Source organism: Hyaena hyaena, unplaced genomic scaffold (genome assembly GCF_003009895.1).
Source record: "Hyaena hyaena isolate Hyena2069 unplaced genomic scaffold, ASM300989v1 scaffold_26, whole genome shotgun sequence".
Classification (NCBI taxonomy): Eukaryota; Metazoa; Chordata; class Mammalia; order Carnivora; family Hyaenidae; genus Hyaena; species Hyaena hyaena.
Genome location: NW_024080658.1, coordinates 2,241,176 through 2,267,830, shown reverse-complemented (window position 1 = coordinate 2,267,830; position 26,655 = coordinate 2,241,176). Strand labels below are relative to the sequence as shown.

General features: G+C 44.1%; 1 protein-coding gene across 1 annotated transcript in view; it reads left to right on the top strand.

Annotated features, from left to right (window-relative positions):
* The first annotated feature begins 8,815 nt into the window (after positions 1 to 8,815).
* Positions 8,816 to 26,655, top strand: part of MAL2 (mal, T cell differentiation protein 2) — a 29,105-nt gene continuing 11,265 nt past the window's right edge. The window contains exons 1-2 of the mRNA XM_039227232.1: positions 8,816 to 8,947; positions 22,227 to 22,397. Coding sequence (XP_039083163.1) covers positions 8,816 to 8,947; positions 22,227 to 22,397 — 303 coding nt within the window. The remainder of the gene's footprint in view (positions 8,948 to 22,226; positions 22,398 to 26,655) is intronic.

The following is a 26,655-nucleotide window of genomic DNA, read 5'->3' as shown; positions in this document are numbered from 1 at the left end:
AAGGAAAGTCACAAATATTATCCTCAATACAGAGGATCTGTTTATAATGAATTAAATGTGTATGTGTGCATACAGCCACACACACACATATGCACTAGTGGATGTGCATATACATATGAACTAATGAATTACCATTATGTAAGACAGAACATGAAAAGTGTGGGAAAGACAGAAAGGTCAAAAGGAGAAGAACTGAAGACATTATGAAAGAGGTAGCTTTCATGCAGGATCTTGAAGTGTAGATCAAATTCTGATATTCGAAATTTGGAAGACGGATCATTCAATGAAGTCTGAACACTTGGAGGGATGAAGAAAGGCAAGGATGAACAAAGGCACGGAGGCCAAAATGCATAGAATTATGGGCAATTCTCTATTTATTTAGAATGTAACAGGCGACCTATTAACAGCTATTATGGAGAGGAAAAGCTATTAGGGAAGAAAATGGCATGTCTAGTCTGCACTATGAAAAAGTTAAAATTACAGAATTCTTTAAAATTTAACACAGAAGGGCACCTGGGTGGCTCAGCTGGTTAAGCGTCAGACTTCAGCTCAGGTCGTGATCTCACAGTTTGTAAGTCTGAGCCCCGCATCGGGCTCTGTGCTGACAGCTCAGAGCCTAGAGCCTGCTTCGGATTCTGTGTCTCCCTCTCTCTCTGGCCCTCCCCTGCTCATCCTCTGTCTCTCTCTTTGTTTCTCAATAATAAATAAATGTTAACAAAGTTTTTTACATAAAAAGGTAAAATTTAACACAGAGAAGAAAGAGGAGACCAAAACAAAACAAAACAAAACAAAACAGGTTTTAGAAGCAGTTGGTATAATTCAAGGAGAGGTAATAGGACACTGTTCGAAATAGTAGACACAAATGAATGAGACAGATTATGAGCCATCAAAGAGGTGAGATTACAAAGATTTGGAACCTGGCTGGATATGGGAAGTTTCTTTAAAAAAGCAAAGTTTTATAAAAATGAAAATAAAGCATGGACAACTGGGGGAAATGGTAATACCAAGAACAGAAGGGAGAAAGCATAGGGAAAGGTGAAGTTTTAGAGAGAAAGAGAAAGTTTCCTGTAGGATATTTTGAGCTTAAAGTACAGGTGCATTCCAACAGGCAGCGGGACGTAGAGGTCTGGAGTTCGAGAGAGAAATCAGCGTTAGAGGTCCGGATGAGGAACTGAAGCAGATGACGCCAGTGCTCTCCTAGTGCAGCAGGATTCTCTCACAGAGTCATGACACCGAGTCTTTTCTCGCCAGGAAGCAACTTTACTCCTGCCGGCGCCACTCAGTTGGGTTCGTACCCAAAGAACTGAGCCCTGAACACCACGTGGCATGGTTTTTTAAATATATTGTTTACTTCTTCGTCTCCCATATATGGTAACACACAAACATGCAGTCTGATGAAGTGGTCTCCTGTTACAAGGTCTTGAGGGATGTTGTCACATAGGTGAATAGCAAGGTTGCCTTGAGATGTTCTTTTTTGTTTTTTCTTTCCTTAGGGAGGGCTCTACCACACTAGGTCCCTTCAACTCCCTTTATATCATTTCTGTGTACCTTTCTCACCACTTTGGTGTGGTTTCAAGCATCAGCCCCTGTGGCCCACTTTGGAAAACAACTGGGAGTTACTAGAGGTGCACTCCCTGCATATGCAGATTGCTAGAAGAGTCTGGAGTTTATGTGCTCTTCTCTTCTGCCCTTTTTTTTTTTAAACGTTTTATTTATTTTTGAGAAAGAGATAGAGACAGCATGAGCAGGGGAGGGTCAGGGAGAGAGGGAGACACAGAATCTGAAGCAGGCTCCAGGCTCTGAGCTGTCAGCACAGAGCCCGACGCGGGGCTCAAACCCACGAACCATGAGGTCATGAGCTGAGCTGAAGTCAGACGCTCAACCGACTGAGCCACCCAGGTGCCCCTCTTCTCTTCTGTCCTTAGCCTTTTCCAATGCCAATCAAGTAAAGAAGTGTGAAAGCCTTGCCTTGAATTGTGCAACACTGAGATGCAACTTACACTCCACTTGTTCTGCAGGATCAGGCTGACTTATGCTTGAGATCACACCCTTGCCTGCCTCCCCCCTCCCCTATCTTACGCTCCTCCTCCCCCAGGCTCCTGTGAGAGCACTTCTTCACGGAATCACTTGTACATGAATCCATATCTCAGGGTCTGCCTCTGGGGCACCAGAGGGAACATAGGGAGTTGTTCTCCTAATGCTGCTCAAGTCTTCCATATTGCCATTGATGTTCCTTTGTCAAGTTTTGAGTGAGGGATGGTGAGATCTTTGATTCTAATTATGGATTTCTCTTTTTCTCCATATATTCTACTGTTTATGCATCACTTATTTTTAAAACTCTGTTATAAGTTGCATAAACATTTAGGAGTTTTAAGTTCTCCTGATTAAATGATGCTTTTTATCATTATGATATCACCCTCTCTATCCCTGATAACTTCGTTGTGATTGAAACTTATTTGGTCTGTTAATATAGCCCCCCAGGCTTTATTTTGATTACTCTTATCATGGTATACCTATTTACATCCTTCTACTTTTAATATGTTTGTGTCTTTATAAATAAAGTAGGCCTTTTTTAAGCAGTGTATAGTTCAATAAGAATGAGCCATAATGTAAAGTATGGGCTGGGTGACTAAGATGTGCCAATGTAGGTTCACTCTTTGTATAAAATGTACCATTCTGGTGAGTGATGTTGAAAATGTGGGAGGCTATGCATGCATGGGAACAGAGTATACATAGGAAATCTTTATACTTCTCTCAATTTTGTTATAAGCCAAAAACTGCTCTAAAACAAAAAAGCCTTAGGAAATAAATTTAAAAAATTTTAAAGCGCATAGTTTACTTTCATTTTTGAAAGACATTTTTGCTGTATATAAAATTGTAGGTTGGTAGCGGGTTTTTTTCTTGAGTAACTTAAACATGTGGTTTTACTCCCTTCTTGCTTACATTGTTTCCAACAAGTCTGTTGCCACTCTTATTTTTGTATCTCTCTATGTCATGTATCTTTTTTTTGTTACTTTGAAGAGTTTTCTCTTTATCATTACTTTTAAGAAATTTTATTATGATGTAGCTTGGTATATATTTCTTCATGTGTCCAATCCTTGGAGTTCATTGAACTTATTAGATCTGTGGATATAAATGGACAACTTTTGGAAATCTGTCAGCCATTATATCATCAAAATTTTTCTGTATCTTTCTTCCTTTTGAGATACTAATTACAAAAGTATTAAAATGAGGTTCTCCCACTGCTTATACTTTCATCTGTTCAGTATTTCCTCCCTCTGTGTGTTTCATGTTAGTTCCTGTTTCTATTTCTATGTTTTCATGTTAACAAATCTTTTCACCTGCAGTGTCTAATCTGTTAATCCTCCACAGAGTATTTTTTCATCTTGGACATTGTAATTTCCATATCTAGAAGTTCAATTTAGGTCCTTTTTATATATTTTATATTTGTTTCTACATGATATACTCAATCCTTAGTTTTTGAACATATGGCATTCATTTATACTAACTATCTTAATATTCTTTCTACTAAAATTATCACCGGTACCATTTCTGGATTTGTTTATGGTGGTTGGTATTATCCTCACTACGTTTTATATTTTCTGCTTTGCATGGCTTGTCGTTTTTAACTGGAAGCCAGACATTGTGAATCTTATCTTCTAGGGTGCTACATGTTTTTGTAGATCTTAATATTACTGAAGATTGTTCTGTGATTCTGCTGAGTTATCTAGAAACAATGTGAGCATTTTGAGGCTGTTTAAAAAGCTTTGTGAGGCAGGACCATAGCAGCCATTCATCTAAGGCTGACTTTGTCCCACTACCAAGGCAATACTTTTCTGAGTGCTCTATCCAGTGCTCCATTAATTAGTAAATTTTTCACTCTAGTTCCTGGAAACAAAAACTGTTCCTGGCTATGTATGAACTCTGGAGATTATTCCTCTGCTCCTCTAGCATGCTTCTTCCTTGGCCTCAGATAAGTTACTCACCTTAATGTGCTGATCAGCATTTATCTGAAGCTTTAAGGAGGACCCTTTGCCAACCTCCCAAGCTTTCTCTGAATGCAGCTCTCTCCTATAGTATTCTGTGAACTCTAGCTCCTTTGGACCCGCAAACGCTGCTTCACCATCTCAACTCACAAAGACAGCTGGCCTCCACAAAGCTCTTCCTCCCCCATACTCTGGAAACTTGCTCCTTGGTGAGAAAATAATAGGGTTCACATGACTTTTTTCTTATTCCTAAGGGATCACTACCCTGCATTGTCTGATGTGCAGTGTATGAAAACCAGTGTTTTACATATTTTTTTTTCTGGAATTTGTCTCAACCAGAAAGATAAATCCAGTCTTGGTTATCCTATTTTGGGCAGAAGTCACATGTTGCTGTTTCTGATAATAAGAGGACTTTGTATGTGCTCATAGAGGGGGAAAGATTGACTGTAAAGTAGAATTTGAAACTGAAGAGAGAGAAGGAAAAATTAATGAATGAATTTCCTAAAGGAAGTGCAAAGGAGAAATAATGAAAAGCTGGGATGGGTCTTAATTTTGGAAAGGGGAAAAAAAAATCCCACTTCTTCTGAGACAGGAAGAAATGAGGAGAGTAATAGTGATAAAGCATAGAAATTTAGATGCAGGATTCGTGTGGCCAATGGATATTATGCGAGCTCCTATTATATAATGTGAACAAATCTCAGCTACTTTCTGCAGTGTGGGCCAGGGGATGGAGGAGAGAGAAGCGTGATAGTTAGCACAGGTCTCCCCCAAATCACCCTCATTCCAAATCCTCACATCTGAGCTTTCCATGTTCTTGATAAAAGTGAATGTTTTATAGATTACCTGATGGGTTCTTAAAACTTCTGGTGGTCTGATTCACAGCTCACACTGGTATCTGATATCTTTTGATGCCTCCATTGATCTTTTCAACTTAAAATCCTGCCATATAACATTACCTAAGGGATATGAGACAAGTGAAAATATGATTTCAATTTAGCGAAGTAAGTATTCTGCATATCAGGTTATGGAAGCACAGTGGGTGGGCAGGGGCCCTACATCATATTCAATAGCCAGAGAAATGCTGCTATAAAGAATTGCCCTTATAACCCAAAGAAATTATCCACAGCATAGATATGGGGTATAAGAGTGGTGAGAAGGAAGGCTGTTCCATTAGAGGGAGGAGAATGTGTAAAGGTCTGGAGGCAGGAGAAGTTTTGGAACTGCAGATGGATTAATAGGACTGGGGAGGTCAGAGAGCTCATCAGAAGCTGCAGCCCCACAAATACCCTGAATACATTCTGGGATGTTTGGAATTGATCCTGAGAACAGTAGGGACTCCTAGAGGAGTTTTGTTTTTTAATTTTTTTTAAACATTTTTATTTATTATTGAGAGACAGAGAGAGACAGAGCATGAGCAGGGGAAGGGCAGAGAGAGGGGGAGACACAGAATCTGAAGGAGGCTCCAGGCTCTGAGCTGCCCAGCACGTGGCTTGAACTCACAAAGCATGAGATCCTGACCTGAGCCAAAGCCGGACACTTTGGCTGAGCCACCCAGGCTTCCCTAGAGGAGTTTTAAGTAGAGGAGTGACTGCAATCAATTTTGTGATTAGAAATCATTGTGATATCAGTGTGGAGAACATAAGGGAAGGAACAAGACAGAGTACTCAGTGTGACAAGGGATAACATCTTCTCCTGAGGCAGTAGGAGAACAGTAGGGATGGAGAAATGTGATGTCTCTTCGAAAATAAGATGGTAGAACAGCCAGACCTTATAACTGATTAAATATGCGGCATAAGAGGAGCTCCGGGGAAACACCCAGATGTTTTTCTGGATAACTGTATTGACGGCCCTGTTTTCAATGAAACAAGTATTACTGGTTAGATGGTCTAAACCTCCCTGTAAAGTAAGAGATAGTAGGGATGGTTGGAATGGTTTAGATTTGCTTTCATTCATGGAACACATTGGTCTACTGTGTCAGGCTTAAAGATGGGGAAAGTGAAAGAAGATATGGGATAGTAAGCAAGACAAGTAGTCAGGAGGGGTGGTGGCAGAGAGTGACAACCTTAGGAATCCTTAAATCCTAGTCAAGGTTAGGTAACGTGAGTAAGTAGTGGAAGCAAGAGTCTTGGTTATGATCTTCTTTCTGCAACCCTGGACACTACGGAAGTAGCATCAGATAAAGCAGACACAGATGGTGGGTTGAAATCAAGCTGCAGAATACGGGGGCGGTATGGGTAGATTTACAGTAAAGTACAAGATAGAAGGCAACATCTGGGACTAATATGAGCATCCCTAAAATGCTTTCCCATGAGCATAGGAAGCCAGAACAGGGCCAATAAGAGAATAAAGGCAAAGTAAAAGGCTGAGGGTCAATGGGCTGAAAATGAAGGAGAGTGTGATGAATAGGAGATAGCCATCAGAGAGCATGTCAGCGTTCAAGGGAATGGCAGTAGTGAAATTCCAGTAAGGTGGGTCCAGATGTGATCTCACCTCATTGAAGGTAGCAAGTGGTTACGAGGCAAGATTGTTGAAAGTGTCATGAATATGAATGATGACATTCCAAATTAGGGGGTCCACAGGAAGTCTATGAATAAGGTAAAAGCCATGCTGGAAGTCAGTTATGGAAACAGGATGGGCAAAGAGCAGAAAGTGAAACTGTGAAGAGCTCATAGTCAGTTGCGTGGAGGAAGAGACACAGTGGTGAAGTGGAGGTGGGGCTGAGTGCTTTCCTTCCTCTGAGTCCGGAGGTATTGCTTTTATCAGAAGGAAACTGGTATTGAGAGAAAACAGGTATGGGAAGTTACCATGAGCAGGGAAAATCATTCAAGGAAGGAATTCACTTTCAAGCAAATATCATGTTACAATAATAGAAGAAACCTCAAGGACAATTCTTTTTGTTCCACTGGTCATTGTGGAAGCAACTAGGAGACGGAAAGCAAGGATGGTTAGGGACACATGGTATAGCAAGGAACGTGCTGGAAGGGACACAGTGAAAAGTTTTCTCCTCAGGGACAATATTTTAAATAAGCGCAATTGAGGCTCTCGGAGCCATTCGTATTTCTGGAAACTCCAAAGTCATTTTAAGTTTATTCGTTAAAATTTGGGGGGCTCATCATAGTTGCTGAATATCTCCAAAATGAAATTCTTTGAAGAGGCCTTCCCTTTGAATGCTTTTTTAAATGTTTATTTATTTGAAAGAGAGAGACAGAGAAAGCATGAGGGGGGCAGAGAGAGAGGGGGACAGGATCCAAAGCAGGCTTTGTACTGACAGCAGAGAGCCAGATGCAGGGCTGGAGATCGTGACCTGAGTCGAAGTCAGTCTGACGCTTAACTGACTGAGCCACTGAGGTGCCCCCTTTTGAATGTTCTTTAAGTGCTTATGGAGAAATGTGAGTCAGAAATAGGATAGGAGAGGATACACAGGAAGATTATTCCCTACTGTCAGGGTCTGAACCCAGAGAGAGTTCACTAATGAAACAAGTGAGTGGAGAAAACTTTACATTTCCACATTAAATATCAGAAAGTAATGACTAAGAGGTGGAGAAGATGGGAGGAATATACAAAAGGTTTCACCCACACCCTGTTTTGTGGGCTTTGCCCTAATCCTGACACCATGCCTATGAGTTTCGCTTATTAAAATAATAATGAGGTAGAATGACTAAAATCTGCTGACATTGCATAGAGCTATACACAGTCCCATAAAGGCTGGTACCAACAGACAAGATGAGTATTCAATTTGGAGAATGCCTGATGATGTTAGCTAATGTTTCTTCCAACTTGGTCCATCTGCGTATGCTGGTGTGCGTACTTTTGTTTATCTTCGGCTGATCATATCCTTTATTTCACTTAACAAAATGTTGACATTAAAATCAAAGACAAAACGGGGATGAATCGGGGTAGGGAGTCTAAACTATACATAGCATCCTTTTAAAAAATCCATTTAAGGGTTTAAAAGGCAAGAGCACTTCATAAGTTTTGGACAAGTAAAATCAATAATTAAAGCTTTATCTGGAAAATACCCAGCCCACGCAACATCATGTGTACACAAAAGCATGACATGAGTATATATCAAAATTCAAAAACACAGCAGTCGTCATTATTAGCTACCATTAAAAGAGCACTTACCATGGTCTCAGCTCTTTCCATGTTAATGTTATTTGGAAGGAGGATTGTAATCACAGGAGGTTGATATCCTTACCCCCATTTCACAGATGAGCACACCCCAGGCTCACAAAGAAGCCAGTTACCCTTCCAGCATCCACCACCCACAGGTGTTGGAGCTGAGCCGTCTGACTGTCCTAGCGGTGTTTTTAAAACCCCACTAGAGTCCCATTTAAGGCAGATCCACCCCACTTTTTAGGTGTGCCTAGTGACCCTGATTTTACTTTCTGAGTCACAATTTCAAGACCTGTCTTACAGCTACATTGAGGAAAGTAGGGTAGGGAAGTTGTGAGCGCAGGAGGAGGGGTAGGACAGGTGGAAGGGAACAGGTGGAAACCAAGCGGGCTACGGGAAACGAATCGAGAGCAGGGCGCTGGCCCGCGGCGGGGCGAGGAAGGCGCAGGAAGGACAGCGCCAGGCGGCCGCCGCACCTGTGCACGTGACCGGCGCGGGCGCCGCGGCGGCCTCGGCGCGCTCACCTGGACCCACGTGACGGGGCGGGGCCCCCCGCGGCCCTCGACAGCGCGGCCACGCCCCCTCCCGCGCGGTGCGCCGGGACCCCGCGGACCCGGGCGGCGGCGGCGGCGGCGGCGGCGGGAGCCCGGGCGGCGGAGGCGGGCGGAGGGAGGCGGCGGCGGCGCGCAGAGACGCAGAGCGGCAGCGGCAGCATGTCGGCCGGCGGAGCGCCAGTCCCGCCGCCCCCGAACCCCGCCGTGTCCTTCCCGGCGCCCCGGATCACCCTGCCCGCCGGCCCGGACATCCTGCGGACCTACTCGGGTGCCTTCGTCTGCCTGGAGATTGTAAGTGGGGCAGGCTCGGCGCGGCGCGCGGGGAGCCAGCACCCGCAGCGGCATCCTTGCGTCCGCTGACCGGCTCCCTCTGCGCGGGTCCCAGCTCCCTGACATTGGACGTGGCCTTTCCCTGCGCCCCTCCCGGGGTCCTGTCCTCCGCATGCCCAGCGCAGCCTGAACCTGGGCCCTCTCGCCTGGCACCTGTTACGCTGGCACCTGTTTCCCCGCTGGCGACAGAAATGGCCCCGGGAGAGCGAGCAGCCGGCCCGGCGGGGCCCAGGATTGGGGACTTTGAGAGCGGAAGCGTGTTTGGACTTGGGGCGCCGCGGAAGACCCCCGGCGGCTTGGCCAGGGGCCGCGCTTGGCCAGAGCCAGGGCAGGCACTCTGGGCCTCGCCTGTTGCTAACCTGCCATTTTGTTGGGTGGTGCAAAGGTGTAGCCGATGACTGAGTGACCTGAAAGCTGCCACGACGTGAAAAGCTGGAGGCCTGGAGGCGGAGGTGCCAGGAAGGGAAGGCGGGCTTAAGACCCGGGCCTGCCCACCCCCTTCCCTTTCCCTTAGTCGTGCCCTTTGGATTGAGGAGAGGAGCAGGGCTCAGGAGGCAAGGAAGGGGGGAAAGGTCAAGTGTGAACCGTGCTCTTGGCAGTTTCTAATAAATTGGGCGTGAGCGTGGCCGCCGTTGGTGGGGGAGGTACAGAAGTGGCTGTCAGGTTGCTCGCTGCCTGCCTGCCTTTGCGCCTTCTGGCTTCCTAGCTGACCCGTGCAAGTCGACGCTTCTCAGCACACTTCGCTGGGCCTGGTGAAGGCGAGGTCACCTGGCCTGCCGTGCAACCTTATTGGGCTAGAGACTTTAACTTTGTTAAAGCAATTTTATGGAGTTGGAAGCTTTTGGAGCTCGTTGTGGAGCAGGGGAAATGTGCAAACATAAATTGGGCAACCCGAGGTTGCATCACGCCCTGAGAATGGCAGATCCAGGGGGCAGGGGTGGCCAGCCTCTGGCCTTCCTGATGTTGTTTGCTCGGTATGGAGGGTTCATCCCTCTTCCCTCACCTCCTCTGAGTTTGCATAACCTGGATTTGGTCGCTTTGGTTTCGCTTTTGTGCGTGGGGGGCCGGAACGCCTTCTGAGCGTTGGTTTTCTGCCCTATTGTGTGAAGGTGGCTAAGGCGTGCTAAGTTAAGTTTAGCTCAGATTTGAATCTGCAAAAGGAGACAAGTGAGTTACAGGCGACGACATCAGTAATCGGATCGTGACTGCGAGGCTGGAAGAGGCTGGTTTTGAGTCTGAGCCCAGTTCGGAAGCATCTGAACGCTTGGGATGAGGCGCGGGCATCCATGTGAGGAGAGTAGTGAGGGGATGGCACTGGGCCCGGGCACCGGTGTGTGTTTGTGTGTGTGTGTGTGTGTGTGTGTAGGAGGTGGGGGTGGGGGTGACGAGCTTAGAGCAGTAAGATCTGGGGAGAAAGCTTGTATACGTCCTGGGCTGCTTTAGTCCCACGTTCCTCAAACTCTGCTTATTTGCATACCACTTTTAGGCATTTTTGCTATATCTGCATTCCACCTGTACTAGGATTTATAGAATGCTCGCTTGGATTCACTTTCTAAACCTCAGTACCTACTTTAGCCTCATCCTAAGCAATAGTATACATGAATTCTCAAATTTGATACATTGGGTATATTTTTTTTACTATTTACTCAAGTATGTACTTTTGTATTTACATATATGTGTGTATGCATGCATATATGTAACGGTATGTAAGGATACATGTATGTATATAGGGACCTATATACGTGTGTATATATATATGTAAAGAAGGCTCATCCATGTGCCATCAGATCGAATACTGTGTCTAGGGCCATCTGTGGTCTTGTCACACTTTTGGAAACACTGCCTAATTCTGAGGGAAAAAATGTGGAAGTGATTTATTTCCTCTCCTCTGCCCCCATATCTAGCCCAGTAGCTAGTTCTCAACTCTACTGTACTTAATTACTTGGGCAGCTTTTAAAAATACGGTGGCTGACCCAGACTAATTAAATCAGCATCTCTGGGGGGAGCAACCAGACTCGGCTAGGTTCTTCTAAAAGCTCCCCCGAGGGTCTAGTGAACATATGGCTGGGAACCACCAAGGGCGGCCTTTACTAGGCCCCTGTGGGTGAGACAGCCCTCATGCAAAGCAAGAGCTTCCACCCCTCCCCATTCTAGTAGGGACCCAGGCCCATAGAAGTATCCAGACTGTTCCCCTTACCTCTTAAAGTTTTCTTGTTGCTGTAAAGTATTCAGTCTCCCTCAGCTCCTCCTCAGAAATTCCTCAGCCTGTGAATTAAACGTGGCAGTTTACTAGAAGCAGTTCTCATCTCTAGGTGATCTCCTTTCTGGGGGACCGATTATTTTAGCCTCTTCCAGTGTTTCTGGATATCCCTAAACTCCTCAGTTTTGGCCATTTGTCTGTTCCAATCTGTTTGTCTGTTGTCTGTCTTCTCTGTTCAAATCCATTTGTCTTGGTGAGTTCTCTTTTTATGTCTTGTGTCATGTAAAGCTTGATGTGGGAAAACAGCATTTGACAAGTGGGCTGGGCTATTGGTAGCCGACTAAGCTAACGAAACTGTGATCTTGGAGTTTACCTCTCACACTAACTGGAAACTTTGCTCAGAAAACTCAGTCTCACAAATGGTGGCCTTACTTACCATGGTGAGCACTCAGGAATGTATAGAATTGTCAAGTCACTGTGTTACACACCTCAAACTAATAGAACATTGTATGTCAACTGCACTTCAAGAATAAATTTTCTCGGATTTTACATTTAGAATTCCATCTCAGTCCCTCTTATTATACCCATGCATAATCCCTCAGGTATAAGCCACTTATTCAGAGATCATTCAAAGATGCACACAGTGCCTGCCTAATGGCACCAGCTAAGGCAATTTATAGCACTGGCTTCGTAGGTGGAGAGTATTGCAACCACATAGGCCTGGTATGGTTGGTTGGTTTGTTTGTTGTTATGAGGTAAGTGTGGTCGGCCCCCAGATATTTAGGTTGTCAGCCCCCAGTTTTTGCACTGAGCTGTACTTCCCAAGGCATGCTTGCCACGAAGAGTTTAATCCGGAGTTATTTGTGCAATGCAAAGCCTTTTAGTTTAGGATGGAAAACATCACCTTCAAAGTTACATTTTCAAATTCTCTCAGTGTTTCCTGGATTAGGGTTCTAAGTTTTTTGTCACATATTGATTGAATACCTACTGTGTGCAAGGCACTCTTCTGGGGGGAAAAAAAAAGATGGTAGACCCTCACCAGAAAGAACATCTAACCTAGTTGAGATGATCTGCATAAGAATGACTGCCATTCAGGGACAAGGCAAGTATGGAGAGTGAGCTGCAGCTAAAGTGTTTTCCAGGCAATTCCGTTTATAGGAAAATGACATCAGAGCATCTGTCCTATGGGGCTGAACAAACTACTTGCGGTCCCTGTCCGCAGTGAGCTTACCTTGTATAATGCGCAAGAAAGATCAGACGTAACAGTGTTAAATATGAAAAAGAAGACGAGTCAATGTATTGAATTCAGTGGGTTTCCTGTTTTTGGTTTTGGGAAACTGTCCACATTCCGCAAGATATTCATTAGCGTTTTTCCTTATGGGAGATCTTCTAGGACTTGTATTCACATGCTCCGACCTGCAGTGTTGTGGATGTCCCAATAGTTTTCACTCATTCAGCAAATAATTAAGAATCTGCTATGCATCAGGCCTTATTTTATGCCCTGGGAATAGGATAATTAACATAGCTCCTAGCCTTAAAAAAAATTCCTATATAGTGAAGTATAAAGTGAAGAAAGAATTCCTGTGCTGTGTTTGAAGTGATAAAATTGGTTCATGAAAAGTTCTACTGAAAAACAGGATAGGGCACATCTGGCTCTGGGCCAGGCAGCTGGAATGGGATGGTGACCCAGGAGTTTAGTCTTAAGTGATGAGTAGACATTCAATACACAAGAAAAGCAGGAAAGAAAATTCCAAGTAGAAACAAGGGCATGTATAAACCCTAGAGACAAGACAGACCATGACATGAAGGTTCTAGTAATTGTTAGTTTGTTTTTGTTATTTATTTATTTTAAAAAATGTTTAATGTTTATTTATTTTCAAGAGAGAGACAGGGAGTAGCAGAGAGAGAGGGAGGGAGACACAGAATCTGAGGCAGGCTCCAGGCTCTGAGCTAGCTGTCAGCCCAGAGCCCGATACGGGGCTCGAACCCATGAACTGCGAGATCATGACCTGAGACACTCAACTGACTGAGGCACCCAGGTGCCCCTAGTTTTTACTTTTTTACATGACTCATGGGAAGGTGGCAGAAGAAGGAGAGAGAGCAGAGAGGGCCTGAGTTGTGATTTGCTGAGAACTGACTGGACCAGGTGTTGGATGGGGAGCTGTCGAAGGGCAGGGCCAAATGTGATTGCACTGATGTTTTAGAAATCTTTGAGTATGGGCACCTGGGTGGCTTGGTCCAGTCCAATGTTTGACTGTGGCTCAGGTTATGATCTCGTAGTCTGTGAGTTTGAGCCCCACATGGGACTTTGTATCATCTGCACAGAGCCCGCTTCGGATCCTCTGTTCCCCTTTCTCTCTGCCCCTCCCCTGCTCGTTCCCCACCCCCTCTCAAAAATAAGTAAATATTAAAAAAAATCTTTAAGTTGTGAAGTTTGCTTATAAAACAGATCAAAGGCAGAGATCAGTTAAGGGGCTTATCTCAGTGGTTTGAATGAGGGATCATGACAATGACAAATGACAGAAGTAAAGAAGAGAGATCTGACCTTTAGAAGGTCAACCAAGTGTGTGAACTTTGGCATGTTCTGAAATGATACTGGAGCAAACTTAAATATAAGCTGTAACTCAGAGGAATGACGGCAGGAAAACACAAGTTAGTGACAGGATGATGGGGAGGGCGGGGCTCTGGAGCGGGCATGCACAGTCCTGCAGAGAAATCTGGGGAAGGGATTTCAGGTTATTTGCAACCCGAAGTTTTGACATTAGACTAACATATAAATGGTCAGATGTATGGAGTTTTCTTGTCCCGAAAATAGCTTTGAGGTGCACAGAGACGCTGTGTGTTTGCAGCGGCGAAAAGGGGCTATCTGTGGGTATGTTTCCTTCTCTGCAGGGGTTTCAATTCTCTAAGTAGGATTTTCCTTTTTCCTCTGGGTTAGAAATCTCCAGCCATGTGAAAAGAGTCCTTAAAACTGCATAAGAGAAAAGAAACTGATGCCCCTGCCAATGATTATTTTTGGCAACTGTTCGCCCTGACTGGCAGCCCTGTACAAAATATGAAAACCTACAATGCAGAAAAAATTTAAATCAGGTTCCTAAAAATTTTGACCTGGAGCTCCAAAGGAAAAGGTCAAGGAGATGCGATTTGTTTTGCAGAGCCCTACAGAAATGTTGTATCTGGTAGTAGGAGCCGTGGCCGTGGCATATCTGCGTTGATGTGTCTGCATAGAAAAGACTACGTAATGACAAAGGACAGGGACCAGGCTGGCATACACAGTATCGTGCACGTGCTGCACCTCGCAAATGCCATCTGATCTGCAGGACAGACTGGACGGTGTATGAAGATATTCTAGAGAAACTGGCTGGAGAGAAGGGCAGCTTTGAGGTAGATGTCCTGAGCAACTCTTAAAATGTCATGGTTCTTCTCCAGGAATCTGCAGTCTAACCTGAATTTCCTGTGTCCTCTGTTACAGGATAGAGGCCGTGTCCTTTCATATGTGACGTTCTTAACTTTTGCATAATAGCTTTCAGAAGGAGGGAGGTAAAAAGGAAGAAAAGAGGCAATGAACGATCCATGTGGCTCTTGCTGACATCAGGGCATTGGCCTGCATGAAAATTTTTAACCTAGATGATAAGTATTTACCTGCAAACAGGAAAAGAAGATAAAAAAAAAAAAAAAAGAAATCAAGGGCAGTTATAATTAAGAATAAAAAGGAGCCAGAATGTATTTCTCCCCTATAAGGATGTGCTTTCCATTTTAGGGTTAGCCTCAGCTACTTAAGAAACTGAAATGGAAATTTGGGTCAGATGGGGAGGGAGGCTTGTAGTAACAAATTCTTCCCGGCATCCTCAAACATATTTTTGAAATTTTCAAGTGTGACTCTAAAAAGCAAAACTTCCTTTGCATGAGTATATTTTGTACCTAGGCCTCTTCGTATATGTTATTTCCCATTGCTTCCCAGAACTTGTCTTGTTCTCCTTTCTCTGATTTAAAACAAATGAAACACCACGCCAGCTTGTAGCTCTAAGTCAGAACTGTACCAGGGCTAGGGCAGGGCCAGGGCGTGTTTGGATGGACGTCCGCATGGTGAGAGAACAGATGGGGACTGATGGAGGGCTCGGGAGGGGGTGGGGGAGGGCACAAGATAAACACCACCCTGATCAAGAATTCCAGTCACTATTGCAGGAGAATAAGTGAATTGAACACATTTGGGGCTCGAAGAAGAGTAAAAATGGGGCGTCACGAGCTAGACTGGCAAAAGCTGCCACCTTCCCCATAACTTCCCATCCCCGCCTCCTGAGCTCTTGCTAGTACAAGATCTGGGTGGGAGTTGCCAATAATAACTTCAGAATGAGAAGTACATGTTCCTGCTTCACTAGTCTTCATGCTGACTTTCAGACACCCACCATGTACCAGCGAATGAGCCGGGCTCCAGACAGCAGCGTGTTCTTAGCATCTCAAGCTGCACTGCTGGAGCATTTTCTTCTAGAACCATTCATTACCCACACTGGCTGGTTTCCTTTTCTTTCAGGGAGAATGCAGTTGAACATCTTCTGTAGAAGGCACTGTCCTGGGTTCTGAGCGTAGAGATGTTTAAGGCAGTGCTGCCGACTCCAACCTCACAATCCAGTGGGCAAAACAGCCATATGAACCGATTATTTTTCAAACCAGTAGTTTTCAGTGCTACAGAGGATACACATATCAGTAACCATGGAAGGACCAGGCAATGGCATCCAGCTACGGAAATCTATCTGGAAGACCTGCTACCAGAGTTTAGTTATGCAGAGAAAATGTTGACGGCAGCATGCTAGGCAGAAGCATGGACCAGTGAGATGGACTCAGGTGCAGGGGGTGAGAGATAAGAGCCTAGAGTGCCGGTGAGGGTGGCAGGGAAGTAGCAGTGCCGGCAAGAAGGTGAGCTTGGAGAGACTTGACTGTGTCCCATGGTGAATGAATTTACACGTTTGTGGGCTGCCTTGCAAGCACATCTATCTGTTGACCAAAGTATGTTCCCAGCTAAAAAAAGAATCTTGGAATACAGGGATGTGTATAAAGAGCTAACTGTAGGTCATCTATTCATTAGGTGACAAATGGTCTCAACACATTAACATTAAACGTTCTTTAACTATGTTGTTTCATTTGCAGGTACTCAGCAAACCAGTATTTATTAAAATAGGAGAGATTACCGAGAGGATAAGATATTCTGAACTTTTTTTTTTTTTTTACTTATTTATTTTGAGAGAGAGTGAGAGAGCATGAGTAGGGGAGGGGCAGAGAGGGGGGGAGAGAGAGAAATTCAAGCTCACAGCACAGAGCCTGATGCAGGGCTTGAACTCACGAAACTCTGAGATCATGACCTGAGCTGACATCAAGAGTCAGACCCTTAACTGACTGAGCCACCCACGTGCCCCGATATTCCGAACTTTGGGAGGAGCACAGACTCCTTTGTGATCCTGATGAAAGTTGTGTCCTCAGAAAACTGCACGTGCATTTTACCCAATTTGATATGATTTCAGGGAGTCAGCCCCCCACATCCACCAGGCTATTCCACAGCAAAAGGATAGGAACCCTTTGAGGGAGGCACAATAGCGTAATATCGAGAGCATAGACTCTGGAAGCCAGCTGCCAGTTCAAGTCCCAGTTCTAACATTTATTAACTGTGGAACCTAGGGCAAGTTATTACTGGCCACCTACTTCAACTTACCTGTAAAATGGGAATAATAATAGTAATTATCTCTCTGTGTTTGTGAGGATTAAATTGGTACAAATAAAACCCTTAGAGCGGTTCTTGGGACATGCACATTCAATAAATGCTAGCTAATATTTCTGTTATCCTCATTAGCTTCAACCTCTTAGTCAAACTAACTCTGTAAACCAGACTAAGAGACAATTTTTTTTCCCTCTAGGCATGCTGATGGGTTCATTCTCACTGCTACAGCGATGAAATGCTCAATATGTAAATTGCAAGAAAATTGGAAAGAGAGGGTTCTGTGTTATATACAGAAAGTTCTAAATAATGAAATTTCTCCATAGGGGTAATCTAATCAGTCCTTCCTACCTTCAGATTCACTCACTTACCTTTCCCTGTTCTCATTCCAGTCATTGACTAAAAATAGGTCAGCATAGGGACTGGCGTGTTTACTTAGTGCACTAATAGGAGTGCACTAAGGTGAAGGTGTCAGATTGGTTTGAAAATTGTTAGCTAAGATGTTGGAGGGCATGTCTAAAAGCATGCTGTTGGGAAATACATGACATTTGAAAAGACAAAAGGGCATTTGCAAAATGAACCCTTTTGAGACAGGAGACCACGCAAACAGGAGCCAAGGTGAGAAGCCTGTCGGCCACGTGGCCAGGATCGCCGCAGGCGCTGCCGAAACAACACTGTGCCTTCCCGCGGGGCTACGGGCTGTCAGCAGTCCGTGGTTTCTAGTGAAAGCATGTTTGAGTCCACTTCAGAGGTCTCAGGTCAGTGTGATGGGTGGATGAGAACTTCCACGGCTTTCTTGCAGGACGGCTTCAGCGGAGTCACACCCTTGCTGGAGCGAAGCTGAAGTGACCGACAGATGGGAAGCCACGAAGGAGTCTGTGGTTGTAGGGATGTGTAGCAGCTTAACAATTGCAATTCAACACAGACTTGAGCGCTCCAGGTGTCTGCCAGGAACCCCTGAATTTGAGTGCAGAGGGGAAGGGGAAACTGAGTCATGGGGGAAGGCTGATGCCTACGTCTAAGGAATGTTGGCCTTTGCAACATACCTGGAAGTCTGGTTGCCTTTTTGTTAGAGCTTGAGGTTCAGAGACGTGAGCCTCAGCTTAGTTCCTGAAAGAAATGTCAAAATGTGGTGCACTGGGGAGTTTTATATGTAATTATCAGACTTTTCAGGACACTGGAGAGTGATGGAAGGCAGTGATAGATAAGAGGTCAGAATGTGGATTCAGATACAAGAGGAAAAAATGTGGGCGGACATGGCATTCCACCCTCCTTCACAGTGTGTGTACTGTGCAGTTGCTACGATACTTTATCAGCTGTTCTCCCTCAGATTTTAACCATTTTTGTGCTCTGCTTTTCACCTCTACAATCAAGGCTCCTTCCAGAGTCACCTCTACTAACCAGGGATACTAATATTTACAGTATGGCTGGTAAATGCTCTCAGCTTAGTAACACCCAGGATTAGAGGACGTGAATGTAGTGAGCTTTGGTAATGTTATTAAAAGATCAGTGATTAGAGTTGGAGCCAGGTTGGGAAGCTAAGAAGAAAGGGAAGCTTTTGGCAAAAGGAAGTCATGAAGTGAGGAAGAAAAAGCTGTGTCAGAGCCCTAGTGACCCATATACCAACGTGACAGTCTTTGCAGTGAGGAAGGTGGAACTCCGTAATGAGCTTACTTATGTTCTCTGAGACCCATCCCTCCAGTATCTCCCAAAGCTACCATGGTGAGCAGGACTTAAATCTGGATTTCACAGGCTGTTCGAGCCAGGGATGTGGGGTATGTTCATGTGAGGGAGAGGCACTCGCACACCTTCCTCCCTCGCCTGCCCCCTTCCCACGCAACACACACACACACACACACACACACACCAAATGAGGAGGTGAATCTGTTCTCTTTCCAGTAAGTGCTTGGTTTCCTTCCCAAGCCTTTGAGGTGTTGGAAGGGCTGTGATTTTGAGTAAGACAAGAATGGTTAATCTCTAATGTTTCACATCAGCATCTGCTGTCAAAGCCCTGGTCTGCCCTGGAAGCCTGCTTCGAAACCTGCCTTCCATGCCTCCCGTTATGTTTCTCCCTCCTCTGCCCTCGCAGCCTCCTGCAGCACACTGAGTGGAGCTCTTTTTATAGCACTCCCCACAATCTGCTCCTGAATCAGATTTGATGGTGTGTATTTCTCCCTGATCTAGAGCTCCAGGACACAGAACCTTGCCTTTTTTTTTTCCTCCCAAGTATTCTTCCACAGTGCCTGGCAGTAGATTTCAGGCCAACTAGTTTGAGGTCCAGTCTGGGTTTATTAAGTGTTATGTTTAGTTCTAGGGGATCTTATAGCCCTTCTTTGGAGTGTCAAGTTTATCATAATCCCTACATCATATATTTATGCTTTCATATCTGAGTCTGCCTGCCCCTAATAAACCTTGTCAATTGATCTTTATTACCCTGGTTGAATGAATAGATATTTTATAGTGATGTATATTTCTTAAACAGTATTTAAAGAAACAGAAGTTTTGAGGTGCCTGCCTGGGTGGCTCAGTCGGTTAAGCGTGCAACTTCAGCTCAGGTCATGATCTCATGGTTTGTGGGTTCAAGCTCTGCATCGGGCTCTGTTCTCACAGCTCAGAGCCTGGAGCCTGTCTTCGGATTCTGTGTCTCCCTCTCTCTCTGACCCTCCCCTGCTCTCTCTCTATCAAAAATAAATAAAAACATTAAAAAATTTTAAAGAAATGTAAGTTATTTGTGGTGAGAGACTAAGAAAAGGTTACCAGAAAGAGGATGCTGAGAAAAAAAGGAATGATTTGAAGATCTTATCACCTTCAGATATTTAGTAGACAGTATGGAAGAATAGAGAATCTTTGTACCAGAAACATAATTTCTTTCATAGCAACTAAGAAGGATGTGGTTAAATTTTTTAATATGCATTAATATTTATGACTTACATTTATTTCAAAAAACTTTCTGGGCTGATTGTTAATTTTTTTGTTATTTTTTAAAATTTGAAGTCAGGACTTCAGATATACCAGCAGCCACAACTATAAATTTATTAGAGTGATGCTTTAGTTATCATACTCAAGTGATAATTCATTATGCTTTCAAAAATATTTTTCAAAATGGTAATGAATTGAATGACTTGGCCTTTGTGTAGAAACTGAATTGAACTTGTGGTTTTGACTTTTAGTAACTTGTGTAATTTGGATATTAGCTAGATACTTAAGCAAGATACGCGGGATTACTCTTTGTTAATATGTGGAGCTCCAGCTATTCTTGGAAACTTGGAGGTTTTTTTTTACTACACAAATATGGGAGAGCCTTCTTCCTGCCAGACAGACATGTTTCTTTGATACCACCTCTGTGTGTATGAGGGCAGGGGAGATACTGATTCCTACTTGCCTGTAGGTTTCTTCAGAACAGGTGTATGGCCTCGGCTTTTGGATTGCCAAATCTAGCACAGTGCCTGACTGAGAGTTAGGAAGGTATCATTATGTTGATGGACAAATGGCTTAGGATGCAGAGACCTATAAGGTGGCTGGCTGACAAGAAGGTCTCCTAATGCAGTTGGCCTGGAAGCCAGGACAGTCAATTACAATGCTTCTCATCAGTGTAACATATCCATATAAGGAGCTTGCCCAGGGGACGGGGCACCTGACCATGGTGTGGGACTCAGGAAAGACTTCTGGGGTGATGTACTATTCCAGATGAGCTATGAATGGAAGCTTCTCAAATACACATAGGTAGGGAATGACGTTCTGGGCCAGCATATGTCAGGCCACATAGATGTGAAAGTGCTTCGTCTTTGGACTATGGAGATTTTTCTTTAAGATGCGAGGTGCTTGGTGGCAGGAGACAAGGAAGAGATCAACAGGTGAGAGCCTAAAGGGCCTGGAATGCCACATAAAGGACGGATAGCCTCTCTTACTTTAGCGGTAGCATAGGGGAGACTTGCCATGGTTGGGTTCATGAAACTAACCATCTTCACCCCAATGCCATTTCCCCTCCTGTGATTTCTCACTCACATCTAGTTGCCCAAGCCAGAAAGCTGGGTTTCTTTCTAATCTGTCTTTTTGCTGGCATGTCCCCCCACCTGCCACCATGCTTACTTCTCAGTTTCTGTCTAATCCACTCACTCTCTTCTGTCCTCCATGCCCAAGTCTGGGCTGTGTGCTCTGTGGCTCTAACAGTCTCGTCTGTGGTCCCTCAGCCCTGTCACTCTCTGGCCAGAGAGAAGCTTCTAAATACAAGTTAGATGGTGCTCCCTCCTGCTCAGGCGTTCTGTGGCCTCCTGCTGCCCTTGGGAGAATGCAGGACCCTTCAGCTCAGTGTCCAGCTGTTGCCCGTGGCCATCCACCATATGGTCCCTGCTGCGCCCCAGTGCTGGGCTCCACCCCTCAGCTCCACCAGACCAACTCCGGGCTCCTCTCCAGCCCCGAAACAACCCTCTCCTCCCGCCTGCCACTATGCACCCTAATTTGGCCTTTTGGGTTGTTGCTACCGGGGTGTATTCCCTGAGTTTTCAGCTCTGGATTTTTAGAGCCCTCACTCTGTGAACCTGCAGTGCCCAGTATTTGCCCAATTGTGACACGTGTGAAGCAGCATTTTACACACTTATCTCTTTCCTATAAGAGACCGTGATTTCTGTGATGGCAGAGACCAAGTGTAGCTTGTTTACCATCTTATTCCCAGCACCTGAAACGGTCTCTGACAGCCAGCAGCTATTTACTGAATATTAGATCTGTGCCCAGCACACAGAAGAGTATCAACAAATCAGGTAGACGTTGTTTACTACCACGTACGGCAGCTGAGCTTTTATTCTACAGATAGGCAATAATCTCCCATGTGCAAATAGGCCGTGATAAGGACGGACACATGGCTGTTAGAAGTGACAAGTTAGAAAGTTATGGCTGATCTGTGCTAATAAACTCTCAGAAGTGGTGAGAGTGAAAGCCAGAGGTGTGAAGAGTCACAGCAAGGATAGGAGGTGACGACCAAGCACAGATGAATTTGTAAAAATGGTTGACTGAAAAGGAAATCGTTAGAAAGGCCACGGGGTCAAAGGAAAATATTTGTAGGTGATGGAAGAGTTCTGTGTCTGTTCGTGGGCCGAGGATGCATGTCCAGCACAAAGGCAGGTGCAGAAAGAGGTGTGGAAGCTCTGTGTGCAGAAGCACTGGCCTTGCCCCTGCGGGAAGCAGGCATCCGTGTAGAGAGAGAGGAAAGGTAAAGGGCGGGCTTGCAGGAATGTGTGCAGGGGTCTGCGGAGAAACAGAGGTAGAGGTAGGGGTATAAGCATGGGCGTTCGGTGTTCTGTTGCCCACTCCTGTGACCTCTTTCTGTCTCCCTTCAGCTGTTCGGGGGCCTCGTCTGGATTCTGGTCGCCTCCTCCAACGTTCCTCTACCTCTGCTACAAGGATGGGTCATGTTCGTGTCCGTGACGGCTTTTATCTTTTCTCTCCTCTTCCTGGGCGTGTTCCTCTCTGGCATGGTGACTCAGATTGATGCCAACTGGAACTTCCTGGTAAGGGATTTTTAAGTCTATTTCAGGAAAATGTGAGAAATGTATAAATATCTTATTCTGTCCTGAAATGCCTGATCCCCTGCTCTGTCTCCAGTGAGAGAGAAAAGATCTGACCACTGGGTCTGCTGGGCTAGTGCCTTGATGGACAACAGGGTCCCAGTTTGTGAAATTTCTGTTAACGGAGCTGAGCAATCTGATGCTCCTTTATGAGTTAGGTGACCTTTACTCAAAGACTCTTTTATTTCATTCAGTAAATGAATTGCATTACAGTTATTGAACTATCAAAGAGATGCCATTGGGGGGTGGATGCTGAGACATACATCTTGAAATTTTCCATTGATTTCTGCTTCGGATATTAAACATATATATTCTTTTCAGAAAACAAGGAGCGATATATTCTATTCTTTAAACACTTACAAAAGGGGATAGTTTATTTTTATTCCTGTCCTAAATTAATAAGAATTGGCAAATCTGAAGAGTTGAATTTACAGTCAATACAATTTAAAAAATTATGACACCATTAAATTGGATCAGCTTACCTTCCCTTTTCCCATGTAACACAGGGGCTCTTTTTCATGCTTATGCTTATTCATTCTCTGGGACAATTTCAAAACGACCAGTGGAGCTTGAATTCCAATCAGTTGGTGGTTAGAAACTTAAATCAAGCCTTTAGTCAGGCTTATATTGTTCCTTTCAGGTATGGTAACATTGTATTCACCAGCTTTAGGACAGAGGCTAGGCATATTGAAAACATGTTCTTAGTTACAGAGTGTTAGAAGAACCATCATCCCAAATGTCACTAGCAGTGAAGTGTAGTGAATGTGGCTGCCCATGAAACCACCCCAGGGGCAAATGGTTAGTGTAAAAAGTTAAGGAGGAAGTGTGGTACGTAAAGTGGTTATAATCTTGCACAGGCTTTGAAGTTAGGTCTGGTTTGCTTAATAACTGTATATATAGCCGTGGGCAAAATATTGAACTTCTTTGGCTTTCGATTTCTTCTTCTGTAAAATGATAACAAAAATACCTCCTCCCTTAGATGCTGTTAAGGAATAATGGAATGAATGTATTCTAAAGCGCTCATCAGCTTTGTGTGTGATTTATAGTAACTGATCAGTAATTGTCATAATTCCTTAAACACACAAGGCTTGCAGTTTGAAACTTTTAAAAGCCCTTCTGTTGAGGGGCGCCTAGGTGGCTCAGTCTGTTAAGTGTCCAACTTCAGCTCAGGTCATGACCTCATGGTTTGAGAGTCGGAGCCCCACATGAGGCTCTGTGCTGACACCTCAGAGCCAGAGCCTGCTTCAAATTCTGTGTCTCCCTCTATCTCTGCCCCTCCTGCTCATGCTCTGTCTCTCCAGAATAAATAAATGGTAAAAGATTAAAATAAGTAAAAATAAATAATAGCCCTTCTGTTCAATTACTATATTGTACACCTGAAACTAATGTTACACTGTATGTTAACTAACTGGAGAGTTAAGAAAAAAATATAGACACACACACACACACACACACACACACACACACTCAGGAAGTCCTGTTTCTGACATTGCTGATGCAGTGTGTTCCTACATTGTTGCCTTGATTTCTCATTAATGATGAGAAAATATTTCTAATAAATGGTCAAAATGATGAAGATCAGAAATCTCTGTTTAAGTTATAGTTAGATGCTTACTATCCTCTCCCTAATTGCCTGGCTTTCTCATAGTAATGTATGAATGAACCAGTCGATACCTGATGTTGGGAAGCACCACCAGGCTCTTTTAGTATTAGGTTCAAAGATGGTTTTTGACCACTATGTACCAGTATAGCCTTCAGGACTGGCTAATACATAGTCATTGGCCCTCCCTGCTACCTCTTCCCAGTGCTGTGCTCCCCGTCATCCTGGCCCTTCCTCTGGGACCTTCCTGGACCTCCTAATAACCCAGCAATGAAAGGGCTAATGCCTGGAAAAGTAGTGAGTCTCCAGGAGCCTGCATTGCCCAGCTCCTTCTAACTGGTCAAACCACATGCCGTACCAATGTTTAAATGTTTTGCCAACATCACCCCTGGTTTTATTAGACATACCATCTTTTTTTCCATTATTTATTTTATTTTCAAATTTTATTTAGATTCTAGTTAGTTAACATACTCCTGGTTCCAGGAGTAGAAGCCAGTGATTCATCACTTACATACAACACCCGGTGCTCATCATAACTAGTGCCCTCCTAATACCCATCACCCATCTAGCCCAAAAAACAAATAATCCAGATATGAAAAGGGCAGAAGACATGAATAGAAAGTTTTCCAAAGAAGACCTCTAGATGGCTAATGGATGCATGAAAAGATGCTCAATGTCACTCATCGTCAGGGAAATACGAATCAAAACCACGATGAGATACCACCTCCCACCTGTCAGAGTGGCTAAAATTAACAGTGCAGAAAACAACAGGTGTTGACAAGGCTGTGGAGAAAGCGGAACTCTCTTGCACTGTTGCTGGGAATGCAAACTGGTGCTACCACTCTGCAGAACAGTGTGGAGGGTCCTCAGAAAGTTAAAGAGAACTACCCTGTGATCCAGAATTGCACTACTAGGTATTTACCTGAAGGATACAGACTCCAAGGGGTACATGCACCCTGATGTTTATAGTAGCATTATCAACAATAGTCAAATTACATAAAGAGCCCAGATGTCCATCAGCTGATGAATGGGTATAGAAGATGTAATATATATACACAATGGAATATTACTCAGCCTTCAGAAAGAATAAAACTTTGCCATTTGCAACAGCGTGGATGGAGCTAGTAGTATATATTATGCCAAGTGAAATAAGTCAGAATAATAAATACCATATGATTTCACTCATGTGGAATTTAAGAAACAAAATAGATGAACATGTGGGACTGGGCGCAGGGAAAGAGAGAGGGAACAAACCATGAAGAACTCTTAAACATGTGTTTCCTTATGCTTATATTGAGTCTAATTTTTGATATTGAGTATATCATTAAAATTCTTATAAATGTATTAGGTTTCCTACATTTGTGTCCTTCCCCCAATCTGTAACGTTGTTGTTCAGCCAATAAAATGTAGGAGTGTTTTTTTGTTTTGTTTTTTTGCTTTGTTTTTTTTGCTTTGTTTTGGTTTTAATTAAATCGCTTTATGGAAGAGGCGATTGAAATGGGAAGACCTCCGAGTCTGTTGCACGGGTGCCCGCAGAGTTTATCCAGTGGTTTTCTTAGCGGCTGCACCTACTCGGAGGGAGAAGGAGAGCGCGGTGTAGTAACAGGCCCCACACCCGCCGTGTGTCACCACGCAGCCCCGTCACCCGTACCTTACAAAAGCCAGCTCTCGCCTTCAAGGAGTTGACAACGCTCGCCATATTTACAGAGGGCTCCTTTTGTTTCTCCTCTTTTATGATTTTGTACATAATCAGTCATTTCTGACCGCGTGGTTTTGTCACCTACCTTGTGTACTCCTGGCTGGGAAGTTTCCAGCCAAGCGTATTGTGGGAGTTGCCACCAGATGGTAACAACTTTTAATTGCTGCCTTCTGGAACTGTTAGACATGAACTGCTCAAAAGATAATTTCCCCTTGTGGTGACGGTTTCTTGTTACCTGTATACAATGCATAAAGGAAGCAAAAATGCATTTTAATGAAGAATTTGTTTTCTGAAAGTGTCTGTTGTGGGATATTGACTAAAATATTCATAGCTTCTACCTTTTGTTGATCATAAGATTGAGTTAACATTCATGGTGGTAGACGTCTTCAGTATTTTTCCCCAAGCTTTCTAGCTTCGGTATAAATGATGAAATAAAAATATAATATGTAATAACATATATTAAATGTTAAAAACTTGCCCTATTCTAATTTGAGAAAAGAAGCAGGTTTTCATTTTGAGATGGTTTTTCTGTGTGTGTGTGTGTGTGTGTGTGTGTGTGTGTGTGTGTGTAGAGGAAATAACACCCTTTTGACTAACTTTAAACAAAAGATACCATACTTATTTTACATTTATGGAGAGGAGGAGTATGAAGGAAAGATATATTCTAGAAAAATGAAAGTTACAAAAAAAGTTCTGTACAATTAAACATGTTTCATTTTCTTCCCATAAAGCACCTGGCACACATTTGCCCATTCTGGATGTCACTTAATACTGTAAATGTCTTGGGGCGCCTGGGTGGCTTAGTCGGTTAAGCGTCTGACTTTCGCTTAGGTCATGATCTCGCGGTTCGTGGGTTCGAGCCCCGCGTCGGGCTCTGTGCTGACTGCCAGCTCAGAGCCTGG